The sequence below is a fragment of the Nerophis lumbriciformis genome, linkage group LG04, assembly GCF_033978685.3.
Source record: "Nerophis lumbriciformis linkage group LG04, RoL_Nlum_v2.1, whole genome shotgun sequence".
NCBI classification, from domain to species: domain Eukaryota; kingdom Metazoa; phylum Chordata; class Actinopteri; order Syngnathiformes; family Syngnathidae; genus Nerophis; species Nerophis lumbriciformis.
This window is the reverse complement of record NC_084551.2, coordinates 4,827,593-4,850,750: the sequence shown is the minus strand read 5'-3', so window position 1 is coordinate 4,850,750 and position 23,158 is coordinate 4,827,593. Positions and strand designations below refer to the sequence as shown.

Sequence of the window (23,158 nt, the reverse complement as noted above, 5' to 3'; positions counted from 1 at the left end):
ATAAAATGTGACGGGTAATAATGTAGTGTTACACCTGTCCTGCTGTTTGGCTCCGGTGCAGACTGCAGTCGAAGAGCACAGGGAAGATGTTCCCTTCAGGGTCGATGCCATTTCAATGCCTTTTAATTTATATTTTAACCTTGTAAAATAGTTTTTTGACTGAGTATTTTACTGTAGTGTAAGATTTTCTGTTAAAATAAAGCCAATATAGACATTTTTTGTAGTTCCCTTTATTTGGAAAAGTATCGGTATACATTTTGGTACCGGTACTAACTTATTGGTATCGAGACAACCCTAGTTCCCAACTAGGACGCATAGAATTATCTAAAATGCCAGTGGCCCAATACTTTTGTCCAAGAGGCATGTGAGAGAAGAGTGTTTTTTTTCTTCTTTATTATGCATTTTCGGCCGGTGCGACTTATACTCCGGAGCGACTTATAGTCCGTAAAATACGGTAATAAGCATTCAGATCTGCACAAAAGTTATCAAATGTGACGGGTAATAATGTAGTTGTTACACCTGTCCTGCTGTTTGGCTCCGGTGCAGACTGCAGTCGAGGAGCACAGGGAAGATGTTCCCTTCAGGGTCGATGCCATTTCAATGCCTTTTCATTTATATTTTAACCTTGTAAAATAGTTTTTTGACTGAGTATTTTACTGTAGTGTAAGATTTTCTGTTAAAATAAAGCCAATATTGAAATTTTTTGTAATTCCTTTTATTTGGAAAAGTATCGGTATACATTTTGGTACCGGTACTAACTTATTGGTATCGAGACAACCCTAGTTCCCACCTAGGACGCATAGAATTATCTAAAATGCCAGTGGCCCAATACTTTTGTCCAAGAGGCATGTGAGAGAAGAGTGTTTTTTTTCTTCTTTATTATGCATTTTCGGCCGGTGCGATTTATACTCCGGAGCGACTTATAGTCCGTAAAATACGGTAATAAGCATTCAGATCTGCACAAAAGTTATAAAATGTGACGGGTAATAATGTAGTTGTTACACCTGTCCTGCTGTTTGGCTCCGGTGCAGACTGCAGTCGAGGAGCACAGGGAAGATGTTCCCTTCAGGGTCGATGCCATTTCAATGCCTTTTAATTTATATTTTAACCTTGTAAAATAGTTTTTTGACTGAGTATTTTACTGTAGTGTAAGATTTTCTGTTAAAATAAAGCCAATATTGACATTTTTTGTAGTTTCATTTGGAAAAGTATCAGTATACATTTTAGTACCGGTACTAAATTATTGGTATCGGGACAACCCTAGTTCCCAACTAGGACGCATAGAATTATCTAAAATGCCAGTGGCCCAATACTTTTGTCCAAGAGGCATGTGAGAGAAGAGTGTTTTTTTTCTTCTTTATTATGCATTTTCGGCCGGTGCGACTTATACTCCGGAGCGACTTATAGTCCGTAAAATACGGTAATAAGCATTCAGATCTGCACAAAAGTTATAAAATGTGACGGGTAATAATGTAGTTGTTACACCTGTCCTGCTGTTTGGCTCCGGTGCAGACTGCAGTCGAGGAGCACAGGGAAGATGTTCCCTTCAGGGTCGATGCCATTTCAATGCCTTTTAATTTATATTTTAACCTTTTAAAATTGTTTTTTGACTGAGTATTTTACTGTAGTGTAAGATTTTCTGTTAAAATAAAGCCAACATTGAAATTTTTTGTAGTTCCCTTTATTTGGAAAAGTATCGGTATATATTTTGGTACCGGTACTAACTTATTGGTATCGAGACAACCCTAGTTCCCACCTAGGACGCATAGAATTATCTAAAATGCCAGTGGCCCAATACTTTTGTCCAAGAGGCATGTGAGAGAAGAGTGTTTTTCTTCTTCTTTATTATGCATTTTCGGCCGGTGCGATTTATACTCCGGAGCGACTTATAGTCCGTAAAATACGGTAATAAGCATTCAGATCTGCACAAAAGTTATAAAATGTGACGGGTAATAATGTAGTTGTTACACCTGTCCTGCTGTTTGGCTCCGGTGCAGACTGCAGTCGAGGAGCACAGGGAAGATGTTCCCTTCAGGGTCGATGCCATTTCAATGCCTTTTCATTTATATTTTAACCTTGTAAAATAGTTTTTTGACTGAGTATTTTACTGTAGTGTAAGATTTTCTGTTAAAATAAAGCCAATATTGACATTTTTTGTAGTTTCATTTGGAAAAGTATCGGTATACATTTTGGTACCGGTACTAAATTATTGGTATCGGGACAACCCTAGTTCCCAACTAGGACGCATAGAATTATCTAAAATGCCAGTGGCCCAATACTTTTGTCCAAGAGGCGTGTGAGAGAAGAGTGTTTTTTTTACTGAAGCAAACTTCACACGGAGTGTTGCCGGTCTGAGGATGCTCTGCTCTCAGGGCCACAAAGCGGCTTTTGTGGTAGGAGTAAGAAAATGATGTCTGATGAAAGCGAGGGTATGCGTGTAGTGGTATTGCACCGCAGGACTTTGGCATGTGAGCTTTGAAATAACACCATTTTTAGACACTTTTGGTTGTTCCCCTCTAACATGAGTTGCCGTGCCTCTGCATCCCATCCTCTCCTTCGATTGATTGACATGCTAACAGTACTTTGTTTTGTTCTGTGTCCACTTGATGTCGTATTGCCGCACCCCACCTCGTCCTGTGTATGTATTGTGTGTGCGTGTTGTGTTGTGCTCTCCCAGCCTTGCTGTTAAACAACCCGGCCTATCACCTGCTCCTGTCAGATCACAGGAAAGAATCGGGGCCCAGCACCTGTCAGGCTCAGGAAAAGCGCCTCAATGTGCCGCATGGTAAGAGAAGACCGCTTCCAGTGGCCCAGTGCAGCCAACGATGGCGTACTTGCCCACTTTCTAGCTTGCCTGTCAGGGTTGGGTCTTCATCTTGTGGTGCATGCAACTCCCTCCATGAGCCCCTCATTTCACTCTTTGTGCTAATATCATACCTGCCAACTACTCCGGTTTTCCCGTAATTAGTACGGTTTTCATCAACCTATTCCGGGTTACGGTTGCAGTGATAAAAAATACGGTTTTTCATTAATTAAATTTTTTTATTTTTTTTTAAGTTTTATTCACGAAATCGCGTAACAACAATCACAATCAACACTGCTTCCCGTAACTTCCTATCGAGCCATTCCGAATGCCATGCGCGAGGCTATTTATAGCACCTCTGCCAAGCACGAGGCACCAGTTGCCATTGTTTCCAAACGAGCGAACGATCATGGAATCAGCCGGAGAAAAATCGCAAACAAGTCTTAAACCGAAAAGAAAACTGCAGTCATTCCGTGAAGAATATTCAAAAGCCTATCCGGGAATAATTATCCGTTCCAAAAAGGGTGAAAACTACGCGAATTGCACCTTGTGCAGACAAGATTTTTCGATCGGACACGGAGGAATTAGCGATGTAAAAGACCACGTTGGGACAAAAAAACACAAGTCTAATGCCGTTGCTAGCGATACAAGTGGAAAACTTTCAACGTTTTTCGGATTTTAGCCACAAAAAGGTAATGACACCAATGTTATCTATTGGAATTGTTTAGTACTGTTATACTGTTAAAAGTGTTTATACTATTTATGCTTTCAAGTCCAAGTTGAAGAAATCTTGTTAAATGTTGACAGCATAACTACCAAAATACAGAAGTATGTCCTTAATATTTTTGCAGTGCTATTTCTGTTGAAAAGTTCAAATGATTACATTAGAGATGTGATGTGCCACTTTTCAAGTGTCTGATGGCTTAAATTAATTTTCATTAATTTTTCATATTTTGAATTCTTTTGAAAGGCTTACAAAAAAACTACATTTGAATTGTAATTCCATGCTATTGACAGGACTATTAATTTTAATGAAGTTAGCTTACCATGTTTACAGTATGATAATTGTGATAGAAATGTGAATTTTAGGCACAGAATATTTTTTACAATTGAACAAGGCAGTAGATTATACAAGCTTGGACAGAAAGTTAATAATGACACCAATTTTTTTCTAATGGAATTGTTTAGTACTGTTTTACCATTTGTTTACTGTAAAAAGTGTTTATACTGTTTATACTTTTAATTAACAAATTGAAGTCTTGTGAAAGGTTGACAGGATAACTGGCATTAACTGTCAAAATAATTTCAAACTATTGAAGTTATCTTACAGAATAAACATGTCAATCAACCCATATGATTTTTGCTGTAATATTTTTGTTTTGAAAAGTCACTGTGACTGATAGAAAAGTGATGGTTTTAGCAACATTTTAACCTGTCTGAATGCTAATAATCATTTTGCGTCGGGGGGCGAAGCTGAACCCCCCATTAGGACTTTGTCCTGGACCTACCGGGGTCTGCGGCCCCTGGACCCTGGCTACTAGGTTTTTCTGATTTCAAAAGTTGGCAGGTATGTAATATTCTCACCCTCACTGAGAGTGTGATACTTTCTGCTATGGACTGTGGAAGCTCCATCAGTCAAATCCATGCTGTGACTTTTATTACCAGGCCCTTTTCACTAATAAGACGCAATGTAAAGTAGTGATTTTCACCTTCTTCTTGAACAATGTCACTGCTGTATTTCCTCATAATAGTGCTTGTTGACTTAACCACAGAGCAGGCCCGGCCCTAACCAATCTGGCGCCCTAGGCAAGATTTTAGGTGGCGCCCCCCCACATCGGCAGTGAAGTGTATATACTCACAAGAACCCGAATAGCTTTGTCTTTGACCTTTTTTTTTTTTACTTACAACTATACCTAATATATAAAGGGGTGGAAAAGTGACTATTACCTGCAGGGAAAACATTAGCTAACCAGAAGGCAATAATGTAAACAAAAAACACCTGCTTAAAAGATCTAATACAAATGTCCCTGAGGAATGTAAGGTGGGAGTACTGTAATTACCTAACGTTACATTATTATTTTCCATAACAATTTAGCCCCCTCCACAATATTAACCCGACGTTAAAACAGAACTAGCTATTTATTGATTAGCAATTGCCGAATCATGTAACATTAGCTTAATGCTAAAAAGCCAGGTTACTATCACATTCTGTAACAGACAAATAATTTCATGTAGGCTAACGTTACCTACCTGCTACCTCTGTCTTTTCTCGTTTCTCCTCCTCTTCTTTTCTCTTTTTTCTTCCCTGGGCACCTGACAGTTTTGGCCGTTTTGACATCTTGTGTTGATTTTTTGATGTGGTGACGTCCAAAAAGAGTCATGATACGGGAAGGGAGGGGGCGCACCGTGCGGGGGGAGGAGGGGGGGCGTAATGTTGTAACAAATAATATTTCTATTAAATAGGCTTTACTTTGCATTTTAATTAACGTGGGATTATTTTTTGTATTTAGAAATAATAATACCAACTTTCTTTTTTTTTTCTTTTCTCCAACATTTGTGGCACTGGCGTGGCGCCCCCTGATGGACGGCGCCCTTAGCATTTGCCTATACGGCCTATGCCACGGGCCGGCCCTGCCACAGAGAGTACCAGGTGTCTATTGGGTTAGGGTGAAGTGTTCTTTTATTTGCACATACTATTTTTTTTATAACTGTTTCAAAGATCCTGTAAAAAAAACAAAAATAATTTGTGAAGTAATCCCTCGTTTGTCGTTGGTAATTGGTTCCGGACATGACCTCGAAAAATTATTTTCAGTGAAGTAGGAATCATTAATTATAAATTACATATTTTTATAGTTAGAGGATAAAAAAACTGTTTACTACCTTCGAAATACATCCATCCATCCATCCATCTTCTTCCGCTTATCCGAGGTCGGGTCGCGGGGGCAGCAGCCTAAGCAGGGAAGCCCAGATTTCCCTCTCCCCAGCCACTTCGTCCAGCTCTTCCTGTGGGACCCCGAGGCGTTCCCAGGCCAGCCGGGAGACATAGTCTTCCCAACGTGTCCTGGGTCTTCCCCGCGGCCTCCTACCGGTGGGACGTGCCCTAAACACCTCCCTAGGGAGGCGTTCGGGTGGCATCCTGACCAGATGCCCGAACCACCTCATCTGGCTCCTCTCCATGTGGAGGAGCAGCGGCTTTACTTTGAGCTCCTCCCGGATGGCAGAGCTTCTCACCCTATCTCTAAGGGAGAGCCCCGCCACCCGGCGGAGGAAACTCATTTCGGCCGCTTGTACCCGTGATCTTGTCCTTTCGGTCATAACCCAAAGCTCATGACCATAGGTGAGGATGGGAACGTAGATCGACCGGTAAATTGAGAGCTTTGCCTTCCGGCTCAGCTCCTTCTTCACCACGACGGATCGATACAGCGTCCGCATTACTGAAGACGCCGCACCGATCCGCCTGTCGATCTCACGATCCACTCTTCCCTCACTCGTGAACAAGACTCCGAGGTACTTGAACTCCTCCACTTGGGGCAAGATCTCCTCCCCAACCCGGAGATGGCACTCCACCCTTTTCCGGGCGAGAACCATGGACTCGGACTTGGAGGTGCTGATTCTCATCCCAGTCGCTTCACACTCAGCTGCGAACCGATCCAACATATGTATTTTAAAAATATACAATACTACATAAAGCTACTAAAAATTAATATTACTGTATATTTTCTTAATCTATTTTTAAGTCAGTGGGTAAATGTTTGCAAGCTCTTTCAACATAACAAAGTTATGTTTTGGTGGTGTTGCAATAGTCATATTGAAATAAATAAAATCACAGAGCTCTTTTCCCCTAAGGGTGAACCAAAGGCATTGATTTGATGCATTTTCTATATTTTAAAAATGTGTACTCTATTATTTGTAGAAAACTTCAAATGTAGAATTTTGAAAACGTGTCAGTACTACTAGGGTTGTACTAATATAGTCTCGCGGTACTAATGAATAAAAAACATTACTTTATTTTGTTTGAAAAGTACCGGTTCCCAGGCATAGTCACGTCATGACATTGCTGGGTTTACGAGCAGAGGAGCATGTTCGGCAGCGCACAATCACGGAGTACTTACAAGCAGACACAGTGTGTAGACAGAAAAGGGAGAACGGACGCATTTTGGCCTAAAAACTAAAGATAAAGGTGAAGTCATAACACTGAAACGCCCTCAGGAAGAAGCTTTAAGACATGGCTAGCAGCAAAACATGCATGCGCAGACTGCAGTGTTTTAGCTACTTCTAAATCACTAATCCTCGTCTCCATGGCGACAAGTAAAGTAAGTTTCTTACAAGTATCATCCCTGCAGGACGAGGTGCTAAACATGCTTCACTACACACCTTAGCTCACCGGCATCACAATGTAAACAAACGCCATCCACTGTAATGATACCAAGTACAATAGCGTATATACTCGATACTAATACATACCTGCCAACTACTCCGGTTTTCCCGTAATTAGTACGGTTTTCATCAACCTATTCCGGGTTACGGTTGCAGTGATAAAAAATACGGTTTTTCATTAATTAAAAAAAAAATTTTTTTTTAAAGTTTTATTCACGAAATCGCGTAACAACAATGACAATCGACACTGCTTCCCGTAACTTCCTATCGAGCCATTCCGAATGCCATGCGCGAGGCTATTTATAGCACCGCTGCCAAGCACGAGGCACCTGTTGCCATTGTTTCCAAACGAGCGAATGATCATGGAATCAGCCGGAGAAAAATTGCAAACGAGTCTTAAACCGAAAAGAAAACTGCAGTCATTCCGTGAAGAATATTCAAAAGCCTATCCGGGAATAATTATCCGTTCCAAAAAGGGTGAAAACTACGCGAATTGCACCTTGTGCAGACAAGATTTTTCGATCGGACACGGAGGAATTAGCGATGTAAAAGACCACGTTGGGACAAAAGAACACAAGTCTAATGCCGTTGCTAGCGATACAAGTGGAAAACATTCAACGTTTTTCGGATTTTAGCCACAAAAAGGTAATGACACCAATGTTATCTATTGGAATTGTTTAGTACTGTTATACTGTTAAAAGTGTTTATACTATTTATGCTTTCAAGTCCAAGTTGAAGAAATCTTGTTAAATGTTGACAGCATAACTACCAAAATACAGAAGTATGTCCTTAATATTTTTGCAGTGCTATTTCTGTTGAAAAGTTCAAATGATTACATTAGAGATGTGATGTGCCACTTTTCAAGTGTCTGATGGCTTCAATTAATTTTCATTCATTTTTCATCTTTTGAATTCTTTTGAAAGGCTTACAAAAAAACTACATTTGAATTGTAATTCCATGCTATTGACAGGACTATTAATTTTAATGAAGTTAGCTTACCATGTTTACAGTATGATAATTGTGATAGAAATGTGAATTTTAGGCACAGAATATTTTTTACAATTGAACAAGGCAGTAGATTATACAAGCTTGGACAGAAAGTAAATAATGACACCAATTTTATTTTTAATGGAATTGTTTAGTACTGTTTTACCATTTGTTTACTGTAAAAAGTGTTTATACTGTTTATACTTTCAATTAACAAATTGAAGTCTTGTGAAAGGTTGACAGGATAACTGGCATTAACTGTCAAAATAATTTCAAACTATTGAAGTTAGCTTACAGAATAAACATGTCAATCAACCCATATGATTTTTGCTGTCATATTTTTGTTTTGAAAAGTCACTGTGACTGATAGAAAAGTGATGGTTTTAGCAACATTTTAACCTGTCTGAATGCAATCAAACATTTTGCGTCGGCCTGAACCCCCCACCAGGACTTTGTCCTGGACCTACCGGGGCCTGTGGCCCCTGGACCCTGGCTACTAGGTTTTTCTGATTTCAAAAGTTGGCAGGTATGCTAATATGATTACATCGATATTTTTTTATCGTCACAAAATATTTTTCCTTTTTTTTAAATTCATATGTTCATAAACTCAGTAAATACGTCCCTGGACACATGAGGACTTTGAATATGACCAATTTATGATCCTGTAACTACTTGGTATCAGATTGATACCTAAATTTGTGGTATCATCCAAAACTAATGTAAATTATCAAACAACAGAAGAATAAGTAATTATTACATTTTAACAGAAGTGTAGATAGAACATGTTAAAAGAGAAAGTAAACAGATATTAATAGTAAATGAACAAGTGGATTAATAATCAATTTTTACAGTTTGTCCCTCATAATGTTGACAAAATAATAGAATGATAAATGACACAATATGTTACTGCATATGTCAGCAGCTAAATTAGGAGCCTTTGTTTGTTTACTTACTAATAAAAGACAAGTTGTCTTGTATGTTCACTATTTTATTTAAGGACACAATTGCAATAAGGAACATATGTTTAATGTACTGTCAGATTTTTTGTGAAAATAAAGCCAATAATGCCATTTTTTGTGGTCCCCTTTATTTAGAAAAGTACCGAAAAATATCGAAATACATTGTGGTACCGGTACCAAAATATTGGTATCGGGACAACCCTAGTCAGTACTGCAATGAAAAGCCTTAGCCCTAATAGACGCTTAGTCAATTCCTGCCGATAAGTAAATAAAACAAAGATGCTACAATATGAGGAAATATGGAATACATGAATATTTTCATCTTGGTTTCTCTTTAAAGACTTTTTTTTCCTACAAATGGTGTAGTTTTTCTTCATGTAACATGTGCATCTCTCATGTCTCGTGTGTAGCCTGCGGACTGGACTTGAACCCGGAGAAGAGTTTCCCCCCGTCTCAGGATGAGCCTCCACCCTACCCCGGGTCGCCGCCTTACCCCGCCCTGTCGCCGCCCGTGTCCCCCCCGCTTCCCCCCAGCGTGCCGCACTACGCCGAGGCCGACATCGTGAGCCTGCAGGGCGTCAGCGGCAACAACACCTACGCCGTGCCCGCCCTGGCCTCGTCCGGCCTGGGTGGAGCGGACGCCGCCCCTTTGCCGGAGCTGCCCCGTCAGTGTCTCATCTTCAAGGAGAAACTGGGGGAGGGACAGTTTGGCGAGGTGGGACATGCATGCAAGGGAAAGAATGTGTGTGTCAAGGTGCTGAAACACTGTTGCTTTTGTTCTGGTGAAAGGTGCACCTGTGTGAAATAGAAAACCCTCAAGACCTTCCTAACCTGGAATTTCCCTTCAACGTGAGGAAAGGTCGCCCTCTGCTGGTGGCTGTCAAGATCCTGCGGCCTGATGCCTCCAAAAATGCCAGGTAGGCTCTCTCTCTCGTTCTCTCTACATGATAACAGGATGTTACTAAGTTTAGACGCACTTTCTCCTGCTACTGTATATGTACGTACAGTACAGGCCAAAAGTTTGGACACACCTCCTCATTCAATGCGTTTTCTTTATTTTCATGACTATTTACATTGTAGATTGTCACTGAAGGCATCACAACTATGAATGAACACATGTGGAGTTATGTACTTAACAAAAAAAGGTAAAATAACTGAAAACATATTTTGTATTAGTGTTTCTTCAAAATAGCCACCCTTTGCTCTGATTACTGCTTTGCACTCTCTTGGCATTCTGGATGAGCTTCAAGAGAATGCCAAGAGTGGGCAAAGCCGTAATTCTCTCGATAAGCTTCAACAGAATGCCAAGAGCATACCTGCCAACTTTTGAAATCAGAAAAACCTAGTAGCCAGGGTCAAGGGGCCGCAGGCCCCGGTAGGTCCAGGACAAAGTCCTGGTGGGGGGTTCAGGCTTCGCCCCCCGACGCAAAATGATTGATTGCATTCAGACAGGTTAAAATGTTGCTAAAACCATCACTTTTCTATCAGTCACAGTGACTTTTCAAAACAAAAATATTACAGCAAAAATCATATGGGTTGATTGACATGTTTATTCTGTAAGCTAACTTCAATAGTTTGAAATTATTTTGACAGTTAATGCCAGTTATCCTGTCAACCTTTCACAAGACTTCAATTTGTTAATTGAAAGTATAAACAGTATAAACACTTTTTACAGTAAACAAATGGTAAAACAGTACTAAACAATTCCATTAAAAAAAAATTGGTGTCATTATTAACTTTCTGTCCAAGCTTGTATAATCTACTGCCTTGTTCAATTGTAAAAAATATTCTGTGCCTAAAATTCACATTTCTATCACAATTATCATACTGTAAACATGGTAAGCTAACTTCATTAAAATTAATAGTCCTGTCAATAGCATGGAATTACAATTCAAATGTAGTTTTTTTGTAAGCCTTTCAAAAGAATTCAAAATATGAAAAATTAATGACGATTAATTGAAGCCATCAGACACTTGAAAAGTGGCACATCACATCTCTAATGTAATCATTTGAACTTTTCAACAGAAATAGCACTGCAAAAATATTAAGGACATACTTCTGTATTTTGCTAGTTATGCTGTCAACATTTAACAAGATTTCTTCAACTTGGACTTGAAAGCATAAATAGTATAAACACTTTTAACAGTATAACAGTACTAAACAATTCCAATAGATAACATTGGTGTCATTACCTTTTTGTGGCTAAAATCCAAATTTAGCAACGGCATTAGACTTGTGTTTTTTTGTCCCAACGTGGTCTTTTACATCGCTAATTCCTCCGTGTCCGATGGAAAAATCTTGTCTGCACAAGGTGCAATTCGCGTAGTTTTCACCCTTTTTGGAACGGATAATTATTCCCGGATAGGCTTTTGAATATTCTTCACGGAATGACTGCAGTTTTCTTTTCGGTTTAAGACTCGTTTGCGATTTTTCTCCGGCTGATTCCATGATCGTTCGCTCGTTTGGAAACAATGGCAACTGGTGCCTCGTGCTTGGCAGCGGTGCTATAAATAGCCTCGCGCATGGCATTCGGAATGGCTCGATAGGAAGTTACGGGAAGCAGTGTCGATTGTCATTGTTGTTACGCGATTTCGTGAATAAAACTAAAAAAAAAAAAAAAAAAAAAATGTAATTAATGAAAAAACGTATTTTTTATCACTGCAACCGTAACCCGGAATAGGTTGATGAAAACCGTACTAATTACGGGAAAACCGGAGTAGTTGGCAGGTATGCAAGAGAGTGCAAAGCAGTAATCAGAGCAAAGGGTGGCTATTTTGAAGAATTTAGAATATAAAACATGTTTTCAGTTATTTCCCCTTTTTTTTGTTAAGTACATAACTCCACATGTGTTCATTCATAGTTTTGATGCCTTCAGTGACAATCTACAATGTAAATAGCCATGAAAACGCATTGAGTGAGGAGAAGGTGTGTCCAAACTTTTGGCCTGTTCTGTACATTAAATCAGTGGTTTCTTAAACTTTTCACCAAGTACCACCTCAGAAAAAATCTTGGCTCCAAGTATCACCGTGATGACTAACATTGAAATACAGTAGCATAGTAGACCTGAATATTAATTAAAAACAAGGCAGTGGTTTTATTTAACAAGCATATTTAATATTTTTGGCCACTGTAACATTACACACAATTTGAACAGTAACAGTGTTTTAATATAGGAAAATAAAACACTGTACTTTGATCAATTGATTTTTTGGCTTACCACTAGATGGGGCCCGCATACCACAGGTTTGAGAATGTCTGCATTAAATCTTTGTGTATTTAGGGATACTGTGTATGTCATGCATAAATCAAAAATAATTCAATGATGATGGTAGCAGTGGTTATCTATTGTTTATTATGTTTTATAGTTTTATCCATACGGTAAATATGTCTTTCCTTGATCTCTATAGTTGCTGTTATATTTGCTGTGTATTGAATAATTGATGAGGCATGATCAGAAAAAATAACAATCAACCTTTTTCTTCATTGCAATTAAAATACAAAATGAAGGTTAGCAGATGCATTAGAAACAATACAAATATATATATATATATATATATATATATATATATATATATATATATATATATATATATATATATATATATATATATATATATATATATATATATATATATATATATATATATATATATATTTGTTGCGTTTTGGACCAGTTGTTCCTCCCAGGGAATTCAAGTCACAATTCGCTCCCAAGCTCTTTATGACACTTAAAGCTGAGTTGAAAAAAACACCAGAGACAGAATAGGTATTTTGTTGTATATTCTCAAAGCTTTGCCAATATACATTTTGAGACCAGTCTAACCCTAGAACATTCTATTGCGCCTCCCAAAATGGTCTGTACTCCCAACGCCAAAAAACCCCTTCTTTCCTTCCTCCTCCCTAGCCATAATACAAGCCCAACGTCTCCCTAGCCATAATACATTCCAAAGAACTCAAGGTTAACACACACAGTATACTTGCTGACAGAGCATCAAGAGAAGAAATGGAAAACACGAGCTGTTTTCAAATATGACAAAGAAATGGAAGAAGTACAACTTAAATTCGGATATATGTAAATATCTGCCTCCGACAATATATATATATATATAAACTAAGTAGTAATATTAATCCATTCATTTTTTACTGCTTGTCCCTCTCAGGGTTGCGGGGGGGCTGGAGCCTATCCCTGCTGCATTCGGGCAATCTGTGCAACAAAGTAGTTGCCTTTTAATAGAGGAAAAAACCTAAATTGGCCCTAGTATGTGAGTGTGAATGTTGTCTATCTGTGTTGGCCCTGTGATGAGGTGGCGACTTGTCCAGGGTGTACCCCGCCTTCCACCCAAATGCAGCTGAGATAGGCTCCAGCACCCCCCACGACCCCCAAAGGGACAAGCGGTAGAAAATGGATGGATGTTTGTAATGGGAAAAGGGTATTTTTTAATCTGTCATTTTAATAATAAAAATTGTTGAATAATAGGGTAAAACATATACGTATTTATATAAAATGAATATTTATAAATGTGATTTAATGATGTATATAATAAAGTATGTGTATATATTTTTCTTACATGTCATGTATATTACTGTGCTTATTTTGACCAAGTTACTGTGACAGCTCACTCTCTTGTTCCTATGCTGCCCTCTAGTGGTTACTTGGCGGTGAGTGTTTTTTTGTGTCACCTTTCCAAAGGTGCTCTTACTTGACTATCCAATAGGTGAGCCTCCTCCTCCTCCTGACTCATCTCTTCAAATTGTATTCAATCCTTTTAGGAATGACTTCCTGAAGGAGGTGAAGATCCTTTCCCGCCTTAAAGACCCCAACATTATCCGTCTGCTGGGCGTGTGCGTGAGCAGCGACCCCCTGTGCATGGTCACCGAGTACATGGAGTGCGGAGACCTCAACCAGTACCTTTCCCACCGGGTGCTGCTGGATAAGAGCGGACCTTCACACAACACTCCCACCATCAGGTAACCACCGAGTCTTCATACGACACCTCATGGCGTCCGTTTGGTTCTCACCTGACGTCTTTTGTCGCCAGCTACCCGGCTCTCATCTCCATGGCCGGCCAGATCGCCTCCGGCATGAAGTTCCTCTCCTCGCTCAACTTCGTGCACCGCGACCTGGCCACACGCAACTGCTTGGTGGGCGGCGAGCTGGGCGAGAGCGGAGGCGACCCGAGCGGCGAGCGCCACATCAAGATCGCCGACTTCGGCATGAGCAGAAATCTGTACGCGGGAGACTACTACAGGATCCAAGGACGAGCCGTGCTGCCCATCCGCTGGATGGCCTGGGAGTGCATCCTCATGGTGAGGTCAAGTAGTCCAAGGACCGTGCATGATATGCTCCTACTCAGTCAACGTGTGATCGGCATCGTGTAGTCACTATCAGAGGATAGTCAACGTGTGATCGGCATCGTGTAGTCACTATCAGGAGATAATGCTGTCTCACTGAATTATGGTACCTAAATATTCCAAAGTCTACAGAAGATCTTTATAGTCACATGGAGGATGTATGTAGTCTCTGCATCCTCCCAGCGCCAGGGACTGTATCTGGCTCGGCTTCTCCGTCGGCGAAGCTTCCCTATGTGAGTGTAGTGTCTTGCCCAAGGACACAGCGGTAGTGACTAAAATGGTGGAAGCTGGAATTGAACCAGGAACTCTTAAGTTACTGGACACTAGAGATTGTAGTGTAGTTGCTAGTATTGTAATACGTTACTTTATCCAAGACAGTGTATGAAATGATCTACATCTGACTTCATCATTCTTAAGGGGAGGAAAGTCTGCTGTCCATTGATGACAGAGTATGATATCAACATGAGCATTGATGACAGTGTATGATATCAACATGAGCAATGACGACAGTGTATGATATCAACATGAGCAATGACGGCCGTGTATGATATCAACATGAGCAATGTATGATACCAACATGAGCATTGACGACAGTGTATGATATCAACATGAGCATTGATGACAGAGTATGATATCAACATGAGCATTGACGACAGTGTATGATATCAACATGAGCAATGACGACCGTGTATGATATCAACATGAGCAATGACGACCGTGTATGATATCAACATGAGCAATGACGACAGTGTATGATATCAACATGAGCAATGTATGATACCAACATGAGCATTGACGACAGTGTATGATATCAACATGAGCAATGACGACGGTGTATGATATCAACATGAGCAATGACGACAGTGTATGATATCAACATGAGCAATGTATGATACCAACATGAGCATTGACGACAGTGTATGATATCAACATGAGCAATGACGACCGTGTATGATATCAACATGAGCAATGACGACCGTGTATGATATCAACATGAGCAATGTATGATACCAACATGAGCATTGACGACAGTGTATGATATCAACATGAGCAATGACGACGGTGTATGATATCAACATGAGCAATGACGACAGTGTATGATATCAACATGAGCAATGACGACCGTGTATGATATCAACATGAGCAATGACGACCGTGTATGATATCAACATGAGCAATGTATGATATCAACATGAGCAATGTATGATATCAACATGAGCAATGTATGATATCAACATGAGCATTGACGACAGTGTATGATATCAACATGAGCAATGACGACCGTGTATGATATCAACATGAGCAATGACGACCGTGTATGATATCAACATGAGCAATGTATGATATCAACATGAGCAATGTATGATATCAACATGAGCATTGACGACAGTGTATATCAACATGAGCATTGATGACAGAGTATGATATCAACATGAGCATTGATGACAGAGTATGATATCAACATGAGCAATGACGACCGTGTATGATATCAACATGAGCAATGACGACGGTGTATGATATCAACATGAGCAATGACGACAGTGTATGATATCAACATGAGCAATGACGACGGTGTATGATATCAACATGAGCAATGACGACGGTGTATGATATCAACATGAGCAATGTATGATATCAACATGAGCAATGACAACAGTGTATGATATCAACATGAGCAATGTATGATACCAACATGAGCATTGACGACAGTGTATGATATCAACATGAGCAATGACGACGGTGTATGATATCAACATGAGCAATGATGACGGTGTATGATATCAACATGAGCAATGTATGATATCAACATGAGCATTGACGACAGTGTATATCAACATGAGCATTGATGACAGTATGATATCAACATGAGCATTGATGACAGTGTATGATATCAACAAGAGCAATGACGACAGTGTAGGGTTGGGTGCTATTCTGGTATTGGTGTTAAAGAAGTATATTTTAAAAAGAGGTATGTATTTGAGGCAATACTGCCATACCAAATTGATGTCTTTGATAATTACTCTAGCCGTTTACCCGCTTCGTTGATTCATTGAAATTCACATCAACACCCGCCGCCGCCTTCATGATACTTTGTTTTAATAACAATATTAACAAGTGTTTCCCACACATTCATTTATTTGTGGCGGCCCGCCACGAAAGAATTACGTCCGCCACAAATGGATTTTTCGGCTTTTGACTCGCTCGACCGCTCATATAAGCAATGGGACTGTCTGTGAATGTTGCTTGTAGTTACAACTCCGGTGCAGTAGGTGGCGGTAGCTTACTATGCATTGTAACTCCGCCAATAGCACTTAATTCACCTGGTGGGCCAGAAGGAGAAGAAGAAGAAGAGGGACGGACAGGATCAAAATATTCGCAGGCTACTTTTTACAATGATGGCGCTTCCTACGTTTCTACCTCAAACGTCCAAAAGCTGCTGAAAGCCTTGATCCAGGATGCCATGGGGAAAAAAACTTAAATGGTGCCTTTTGGCGACGGTTAGCAGCTTGGTGGCTCATAGCCGGCTAGCTAACGCTTGCTAGCGTGGTAGCATTGCTTCATTTTTACAGGTGTTATAGGTAGATACTAGTGATGGGTCCGGCAACACCGATGCATCGGCGCATGCGTCGAGCTCATAGAGCGAAACCCTGTGTCGGTGCGCGTACCGCTTTTAGAAAGTCACGTGACCGATCATGAGCTGTTTTGGTCACGTGACCGATACGCCAACTGTGTCGCACTGACGCCTCCTCTGTGCCCTGTGAGCGGCTCTTTTCTACAGCCGGAGAAATAATAACTAAGAAGAGAAAGCGTCTAAAATTGAATACGTTGGAAAAACTGTTTTTTTTAAATAAAAATGTGTAAAAAAAACATAATAATAATTTCCAGGTCCACAAGCATCCTCATTCACAACACGTTCTCTTAGATTTCCATGTTATGATACATGTTCACATTATTTATTGACTGTATCTAAAAAAGACAAAAAATATATTTTTATTTAAATGAAGTTATGAAATAATCCTAAATGAAATACAATGACTTGGTTTATATTATTGTATATACTAGGTCAGTGGTTCTCAACCTTTTTTCAGCAATGTACCCCCTGTGAATTTTTTTTTAATTCAAGTACCCCCTAATCAGAGCAAAGCATTTTTGGTTGAAAAAAAAAAAGATAAAGAAGTAAAATACAGCACTATGTCATCAGTTTCTGATTTATTAAATTGTATAACAGTGCAAAATATTGCTCATTTGTAGTGGTCTTTCTTGAACTATTTGGAAAAAAAGATATAAAAATAGCTAAAAACTTGTTGAAAAATAAACAAGTGATTCAATTATAAATAAAGATTTCTACACATAGAAGTAATCATCAACTTAAAGTGCCCTCTTTGGGGATTGTATTAGAGATCCATCTGGATTCATGAACTTAATTCTAAACATTTCTTCACAAAAAAAAAAATCTTTAACATCAATATTTATGTAACATGTCCACAAAAAATCTAGCTGTCAACACTGAATATTGCATTGTTGCATTTCTTTTCACAGTTCTTTTTGACAGACATTTTAGTGACAAACCTGAGCTTGTGCTTCACTGAGTTTATGAACTTACATTCATATTTTGTTGAAGTATTATTCAATAAATATATTTATAAAGGAATTGTTGCTATTTTTAGAATATTTTTTAAAAATCTCACATACCCCTTGGCATACCTTCAAGTACCCCCAGGGGTACGCGTACCCCCATTTGAGAACCACTGTACTAGGTCATAAAATCAGTGTCAGTTGAGTCGGTCCATAGGTTGCCTGTAGGGATTTTTAATGTCCAGCAGATGTCAGTATTTAGTGACACAGTATCGACACAGTATCAATACAGTTTTGCAATGTGTCGAAACGCTTCATGAGGCCTCATCAACCCATCACTAGTAGATAGGTTATAGCTGCATCGCTCGCGGCTCGTCATATATTTAACGTTAATCCGCGATTTCACCGAGCGTTTCACTGACGGTGAGCAGCCTGACGCTGCTTCATTAACACCGCCGCTGTTTGACTCGGGGGCCAGGCAGACGCACGTAGTAACAGTCACGTGTTTTCATACCGACGAGCTAACGTGTCCAGGTTATAACCCTGTTGTCAATAAACACACATGGACTGAAGCTAAATTGTCCACTGCAGCATGTGAATGCAATGAAAAGAATACAATCTGAGCCAACCAGCTGTTAAAATGTTGTCCAGGTTAATGTTTTGGCCATTAAAGGCCCTTCATTTCAAGATTTCAACTGTGATCGGGCTTTAAACAGGTGGCTGACCTGTTCAGATGGGTGTAACTGCTACTGGTCAAATAATGTGAAATAGCATTTAATTTTACATATATGCAATGCCATTTAAATGTAATTATAAATAATAATAATAATAAATACTGTGTAGTGTTGTAAATAGTCAACGGGAAGGATTTTAGTAAGATATAAGCCATGAGCACTACACAGCCAGAAAAAAACCTAGGCAGGACAAGTAAAAATATTGGGGCAAGTAGATTTGAGAAGTCAGGCAAGTAGAAAAAAACCTTAACGTTGAACCCTGCATGTGTTGAGCTGCTGCCGCTTAAGGTTAGACGGCACTGTACATAGAGCGCTTCTGCTCGTTAGTAATAAATTCTAATGTTGGATGTTCACTCCTTCACACAAATGAGTATAGAAAAATATTTTCAACAGCCGAAAAGGGCTCGACTTGGAGAGGAGGTAGGCCTACAGTCCGGACCACAGGTGCGACCAGTTCAGCAGCAGCAGGAGGAGGAGGAGGAGGAGGAGGTTGACTGACTGTGGCAGGACACCTCTGCCTCTGTTTCACTTCATGTTGCTGGTAAATAATATGGTTGTAGCAGTAGGCTAAAGTTAAATTATTTAGTATTCACTAATTAAAGGGGCAGAGCTTTAAGAGACATTTTAGCTTTTATATTTTATAAGATATATTTTTTGTAAGAACCACAATTAATAAATATATTTCAGTGAATCACTAATTGTTCAAATCTGTATATACGGTAAATATGTACATAAAATGTAATTATATTCCAACTCCGCGTTCTTCTTGGTCATCGCCGCTGCCGCCCCCCGCCCCCCGACCACACCACCACAAATAGATGCCTGTCCTGTGGGAAACACTGAAGTAACAATATAAAAGGTCCAGCGCGTGTACGGAGTCGCCACCCCGCATTGCCGATACCGACCCCCCGCCACATTCGCCCTAGCGCACAGCTGACGTGCCTCCTGCACCGTAGGGGAGGGTGGCCGCTCCTCCTCCTCCTCAGGACTACACACACCATGATGGAACGTTACCGTATTTAAGTCAGGACTACACACACCATGATGGAACGTTACCGTATTTAAGTCAGGACTACACACACCATGATGGAAGGTTACCATATTTAAGTCAGGACTACACACACCATGATGGAACGTTACCGTATTTAAGTCAGGACTACACACACCATGATGGAAGGTTACTGTATTTAAGTCAGGACTACACACACCATGATGGAAGGTTACTGTATTTAAGTCAGGACTACACACACCATGATGGAAGGTTACCGTATTTAAGTCAGGACTACACACACCATGATGGAAGGTTACCGTATTTAAGTCAGGACTACACACACCATGATGGAAGGTTACTGTATTGTTGCATCTATGACAGAAAGCATGTTAGTAATCCAGGAGAGTGCAGGGTAAGCTGCTGGTACTCCAGGTTGCCAAAGACAGTGCATGACATGCTGCTCTGACTGGCCGTGTGTTCGCAGGGTAAGTTCACCACCGCCAGTGACGTGTGGGCGTTCGGGGTCACCCTGTGGGAGATGCTGAGCGTCTGCCAGGAGCAGCCTTACTCCAACCTGACGGACGAACAAGTCATCGACAACGCCGGCGAGTTCTTCAGAGACCAGGGCAGACAAGTAGGACGCCCACTCCATTCCTTCTCAAGACCAGAGACCCTCCCTGGTCTTTCTCTAACGCTGGCTCCGTGTGTCCAGGTGTATCTGGGCAAACCCGCCGTGTGCCCCCAGGGTCTCTACGAGCTCATGTTGAGCTGCTGGAACAGAGACTGCAAGCTCCGCCCATCTTTTGGCGACATCCACTCCTTCCTCACAGAGGACGCCATGAACATGGTGTGAGACGCTGGTGGGGTCGAGTCTTTTATTAAAACACTTTTTGGGCCGAGGGGGTGCTTGAGACGCTGCTGGTTCAGTTGAATCCCACACCTGGACCCCCAGAAACCTGCAGTAAACTTAGCGTGACATGCTGTAGATCTGACCTTACGTAGTACAACGTGGTGGTGGTGGTGGTGGTGCTTTCTGCATTACAAGACTTCTTTCTTTTTTTCCAAAGAGGACAGGGAGTATCTTCTAAATGCTGGCAGACTGTTAGGTGTAGTGGTTCACATAGTTTAATACAGCCCTCCCAGCTCCCCTCCTGCAAATAACATGTAATGGTTCACATTAGAGATGCGCGGTTTGCGGGCGGATGAAATTAAAAAAAATTCGATTTTATCCGCGGGTCGGGTCGGGCGGTTGAAATAAAAAAAAAATTAGATTTTAAATAGATTCAGGCGGGTGGCAGTTAAACCAATTGGGAAATATATATACATAGTTAAATGTTGTTACCCACATACGAAAAACGAGCAGGCACCTGCTGCATATGCCACAACAGAAGAAAAAAAAGAAAAAGAGATGGACACTTTTACGGAGCGGAGAAGGCCCCCGACGCCTCGCCGGGGTCCGGGACCGAGGCCCCTTCCCCCGAGAGGGCCCCACCGGGAGCCGTAGCTGAGGCGATCCGCGAGAAGGGCCCGACGCACGTCCAGGGTCACTACCGCGCCCACCGCACCGACACCCCGCCTCGTCCGCCTTCGCCGCGGCCGGCGTCACGCGCAGCAGGTAAGCAGCTTACCTGCCCGCCACCCCCGTGGCCGGGGGCTCGTAACAGGGGTCACTCCGCGCGCTCCGCCCGCGCAGCTTACCTGCCCGCCACCCCTGTTGCCGGGGGCGCGTAACAGGGGTCACTCCGCGCGCAGTGCGCTCACGAAAGGGGTGGGGCTCACCCTGGTTGATATAGACAGCAGGACGGTGGCCATGGAAGTCGGAACCCGCTAAGGAGTGTGTAACAACCCACCTGCCGAATCAACTAGCCCTGAAAATGGATGGCGCTGGAGCGTCGGGCCCATACCCGGCCGTCGCCGGCAGCGAGACGCGCTTGGAGGTGCGCTCAGCGCGGCTCCCATATGATTGCGCACTGGTGTGCGTCTGGGTCGTGACAGCGTGGCACGCGAATGTCTGTGCTGCATTGGATCAGTCTCCTTTCTTTAACAGGCAAAAGCTTTATAACCTCACTAATGCCTTGCATCGTCTATGTTAGATATATAACAGCGGGCGGGTGCGGTTCTGATCAAATGTTACATCGGGTGGATGGTTGACGACTTTCTGATGCGGTTGCGAATGAAATAATTGCCTATCCGCGCATCTCTAGTTCACATAGTTGAGAGGCTCCAGCTCCCCTTTGGAACTCTGAAAACGGATGGCAGGAGATTAAAGCTGGTCGATAACGTAACCACCTCGGGTTCAATTCCTGGACAGTCAGGCCAGGGTGACCTCCGCCTTTCATTTAAGTCAGCTAAGATGGACTCCATCTCTCCCGAATAAGATAAGTGGATCGATGCCGGGAGCATACCTGCCAACTTTTGAAATCAGAAAAACCTAGTAGCCAGGGTCCAGGGGCCGCAGGCCCCGGTAGGTCCAGGACAAAGTCCTGGTGGGGGGGTTCAGCTTCGCCCCCCCGACGCAAAAATGATTATTAGCATTCAGACAGGTTAAAATGTTGCTAAAACCATCACTTTTCTATCAGTCACAGTGACTTTTCAAAACAAAAATATTACAGCAAAAATCATATGGGTTGATTGACATGTTTATTCTGTAAGCTAACTTCAATAGTTTGAAATTATTTTGACAGTTAATGCCAGTTATCCTGTCAACCTTTCACAAGACTTCAATTTGTTAATTGAAAGTATAAACAGTATAAACACTTTTTACAGGAAACAAATGGTAAAACAGTACTAAACAATTCCATTTAAAAAAAAATTGGTGTCATTAACTTTCTGTCCAAGTTTGTATAATCTACTGCCTTGTTCAATTGTAAAAAATATTCTGTGCCTAAAATTCACATTTCTATCACAATTATCATACTGTAAACATGGTAAGCTAACTTCATTAAAATTAATAGTCCTGTCAATAGCATGGAATTACAATTCAAATGTAGTTTTTTTGTAAGCCTTTCAAAAGAATTCAAAATATGAAAAATTAATGAAAATTAATTTAAGCCATCAGACACTTGAAAAGTGGCACATCACATCTCTAATGAAATCATTTTAACTTTTCAACAGAAATAGCACTGCAAAAATATTAAGGACATACTTCTGTATTTTGGTAGTTATGCTGTCAACATTTAACAAGATTTCTTCAACTTGGACTTGAAAGCATAAATAGTATAAACACTTTTAACAGTATAACAGTACTAAACAATTCCAATAGATAACATTGGTGTCATTACCTTTTTGTGGCTAAAATCCAAATTGTATCGCTAGCAACGGCATTAGACTTGTGTTTTTTTGTCCCAACGTGGTCTTTTACATCGCTAATTCCTCCGTG

General features: G+C 40.9%; 1 protein-coding gene across 5 annotated transcripts in view; it reads left to right on the top strand.

Annotated features, from left to right (window-relative positions):
• Positions 1–21,211, top strand: part of ddr1 (discoidin domain receptor tyrosine kinase 1) — a 199,205-nt gene extending 177,994 nt beyond the window's left edge. For 3 of the 5 annotated variants that reach the window (XM_061947702.2, XM_072912946.1, XM_061947703.2), the window contains 7 exons: positions 2,678–2,785; positions 9,537–9,841; positions 9,916–10,043; positions 13,897–14,094; positions 14,166–14,433; positions 20,264–20,413; positions 20,492–21,211. In XM_061947702.2, coding sequence (XP_061803686.1) covers positions 2,678–2,785; positions 9,537–9,841; positions 9,916–10,043; positions 13,897–14,094; positions 14,166–14,433; positions 20,264–20,413; positions 20,492–20,632 — 1,298 coding nt within the window. In that variant the 3' untranslated portion in view covers positions 20,633–21,211. The remainder of the gene's footprint in view (positions 1–2,677; positions 2,786–9,536; positions 9,842–9,915; positions 10,044–13,896; positions 14,095–14,165; positions 14,434–20,263; positions 20,414–20,491) is intronic. The other 2 variants (XM_072912945.1, XM_072912947.1) reach the window with 2 other exon arrangements.
• The last annotated feature ends 1,947 nt before the right edge of the window (positions 21,212–23,158 follow it).